Source organism: Fonticula alba, assembly GCF_000388065.1.
Source record: "Fonticula alba strain ATCC 38817 unplaced genomic scaffold supercont2.3, whole genome shotgun sequence".
NCBI lineage: Eukaryota > Rotosphaerida > Fonticulaceae > Fonticula > Fonticula alba.
In genome coordinates this window covers 488,865-491,752 of record NW_009242973.1, presented here as the reverse complement: position 1 = coordinate 491,752, position 2,888 = coordinate 488,865, and the positions used below count along the sequence as shown (strand labels likewise).

General features: G+C 68.3%; 1 protein-coding gene across 1 annotated transcript in view; it reads left to right on the top strand.

Moving 5' to 3' along the window:
* The window catches only part of H696_01912 (hypothetical protein), a gene marked incomplete at its 5' end in the record, with an annotated part of 5,153 nt that extends 2,720 nt beyond the window's left edge, over positions 1-2,433 (top strand). Inside the window, 4 exons of the mRNA XM_009495813.1 lie at positions 47-224; positions 351-481; positions 596-744; positions 907-2,433. Of these exons, the coding sequence (XP_009494088.1) occupies positions 47-224; positions 351-481; positions 596-744; positions 907-2,405 (1,957 nt within the window). The 3' untranslated portion in view covers positions 2,406-2,433. The remainder of the gene's footprint in view (positions 1-46; positions 225-350; positions 482-595; positions 745-906) is intronic.
* Between the last annotated feature and the right edge of the window lie 455 nt (positions 2,434-2,888).

Genomic DNA, 2,888 nt, shown 5'->3' with positions numbered 1-2,888 from the left:
CCCCCCCCCCCATCGCCCTCCGCCCCCTTCCGCTGTGGCCGATCAGCACTCCCGACGCGCAGGCCACCCTGGACCCGAAGTTCATCGATCACGACATCTATGCGGTGTACTCCAGGGTCATGGATGCCCTGCTGCCGCTGTACCACACCCAGGAGTCGCTGGCCCAGTTGCCGGCCGCCGAGCGGGACGCCATCATGTCCTCGCCCAACTACCAGCCGGATGATGTATGTCGGGCAGCCGTGTCTCCTCCTTTGTCTGGCCTCTTGCTCGTGTTCTTTCCCTCCGCCTTGGTCGCCCCCCCCCGCCCCTTTCGGCTGACTTTTTCCCCTTGTCTGTGTGCGTGGGTGCAGGTCTTTACGCCCCCCTTCGACACTCCGCTGGCCGCGCTGTGCTCCCAGCTGCAGAGTATTTTCTGCCACTACTCGGCCACCCTCTATTCGCAGCTGGCCCAGAATGACTTCAAGCTCGAGTACTTTTGCATGTACGGCCGACTTTGTGAATGCGCCCTGCCCCCCCCCCCCCCCCCGGGGGATTTTGGCTGACCTGCTCCCCTCCTGTCCGTTCGGCTGTCCCCTTCCGGCACCACCTGCCGAAGCCGCTGGCTGCGGCTGCTCTTCTCGCGCGAGTTTTCCATCGACAACACGCTGCTCTTGTGGGATGCCATCTTCCTGGCCCATCCGACCTCGATGGAGGATGCCATGCGCAATGTGGCCTTCTACATCCTGATCACCTTCGATGACATCTGTGCGCGTTTGCTGCGGCCTTTGCACCCTCCTTCCTCGGCCCCGGGTGTCTAAGTGTCTCTCCCTCCTCATCCTCCATTGCCTTGTGATCCTCCTCTGCCTTCCCATCCTCTTCTCACCCCTTCTCCCCCTCTCTCTTTCTCCTCCTTCCGCCCCTTCTCAGTGTCGGACGCCTCGGCCTCCGAATGCCTCCTGGCCCTGATGCAGCCGCCCTACCGGCAGATCAGTATCATGAGCGTCATCAACCACGGTGTCCTGGAGCCGCATCAGTTCCGGGACTCGCTGGGGCGCCTGTCGCAGGAGCCACCCGCCGAGTCCGGCGCAAATGCCGCAACCGGGCCGGCATCTCGTCCGGCGGCCCCCTCAGTCCGACGCGGCTTCCGCAGCCGTCTCGCCGGGACCCGGTCCTCCTCAGCGCCAGCGGCACCGTCCGCCTCCAATGGATCAGCCGGTGCCAAGGGCCGGAGCAAGGATCCGGCGGCCCTGTCACCGGGAGGGAGCCTGGCCGAGGGGCTGGCGCAGTCCGCGCTGGCCGCGAATCCGGCCCCGGGTCTGGCTGCCCAGTCCGAGGCCGAGTCGCTGAGGGAGCTCGGCATCCCGGTGTCCACCGCCTCCCAGCAGACGTATGTGCCGATCACCTCCTTCTCGCGCCTGGGATCCTCTTCTTCCTCTTCTTCCTCTTCTTCCTCTTCTTCCTCGGGGTCCTCGGGCCCGGTGGGGACCATCTCCGAGGCCATGGGGTTGTCGTCGGAGGCCAGCCGCGCGGCGTTGGACTCCAAGATGGGGCAGCTTCAAAATGCGGCGGCCGTTGCCCAGCGCGCGCGTCAGTCTCGCGGGCGCATCGTCATGTCCAATGCCAGTGCGGCTTCCTACCTGACGGAGGAGCCGTCCACCTCGCTGCCGGCGGTGTCGCGCCTGGCCGGGCGGCGGCCCTTCATCGGGGCCTCCGACTCGAGCTCCGACTCGGACTTCGATCATGCTCTTTCCGATTCGGACGGCCCGGCGGGCCTCGGCCAGGATGACGATCTGGCAACCGACGGGGGTGCCTCGCCGCATGGCAGCCCCCGGGACCTGACCAGCCCCTCATCCTGGGACGAGGTGGAGGTGGCCGAGGTGGAGGCGGTGGCGGCGGCCGGGGCGGCGGCGGCGGCGGCCGAGGTGGCGGCTGCCGCCGCGACCGAGGCCCTGGACTCCTGCGCCTCGACCGACAATCCGGACAGCGAGGCGGAGGACCCGCTCGCCGGGGGGGAGGTCGCCGCGCCGGAGGAGGCGCCGGCCCGGCCCTCGCCGCCGATCCTGGTCCTGGACTCGGACTCCGACTCGGACGATCCCTTTTCCAGCCTCCAGGCCCGGGCGGACCTGACCAAGATCTCGCAGCAGCACTTGAGCCAGCTGCTGGGCAGCGACGCGGGCAAGTCCTCCACGGCCACCATGGCCGACGGCGCCACCACCACCACCACCAGCACCACCTCGACCGGGCTCTATCTCGAGGCCGACACCAGTGACTTGGAGTTGGACGGGTTGGATATCGACCCGCTGGAGTCGCTGTCCGCCGGCGGCCAGTGGACCCTGACCGGGAGGTTGGGTTCGCCCGAGAGCGAGGACGATGTCGACGATGAGGATCTCTTCTCGCGGCCACAGGGCCGGCGGTCGCTCTTCTAAGGGCGGTGGTCTTGTGCTTCTTTTTCATCCCCCCCCCCCCTCTCTCTCTCCCTCTGCCCCTCGCCCTGATGGGTCCTTCTTCGGTGCCCGTCCGTCCGTCCGTCCGTCCGTCCTTTCCCCTCCTCGCGCGGCTCGCCAGCCTGGGCGTTGGTGTGGCCCTGTTGTGTGTGTGTGTGTGTGTGTGTGTGTGGGGGGGGGGGGGGGAGGCGGCGGATGCCGGCTTGCCCCTCTCTCTTCCCAAATAAGACGCCCTGTAGGCATGCATGCGTGTTTGTATTGCGTTTGCCCCTGGCGGGCGTGCATCTCTGCCCCGACGGGGGCCGCTTGGCCGCGAGCGGGTGGGTGGCGGGCAGCGGCGGGGCGCCGTGGAGCACGCCGACGCGCGGCGCATACGTACCGCGTCGGTGTGTCGCATGTGCCGCCGGCCGCCCGTGCTGGTCCGGGGCATGTGGGAGGTCGCAGTCGTGAGCGCCCCCCCCCCCC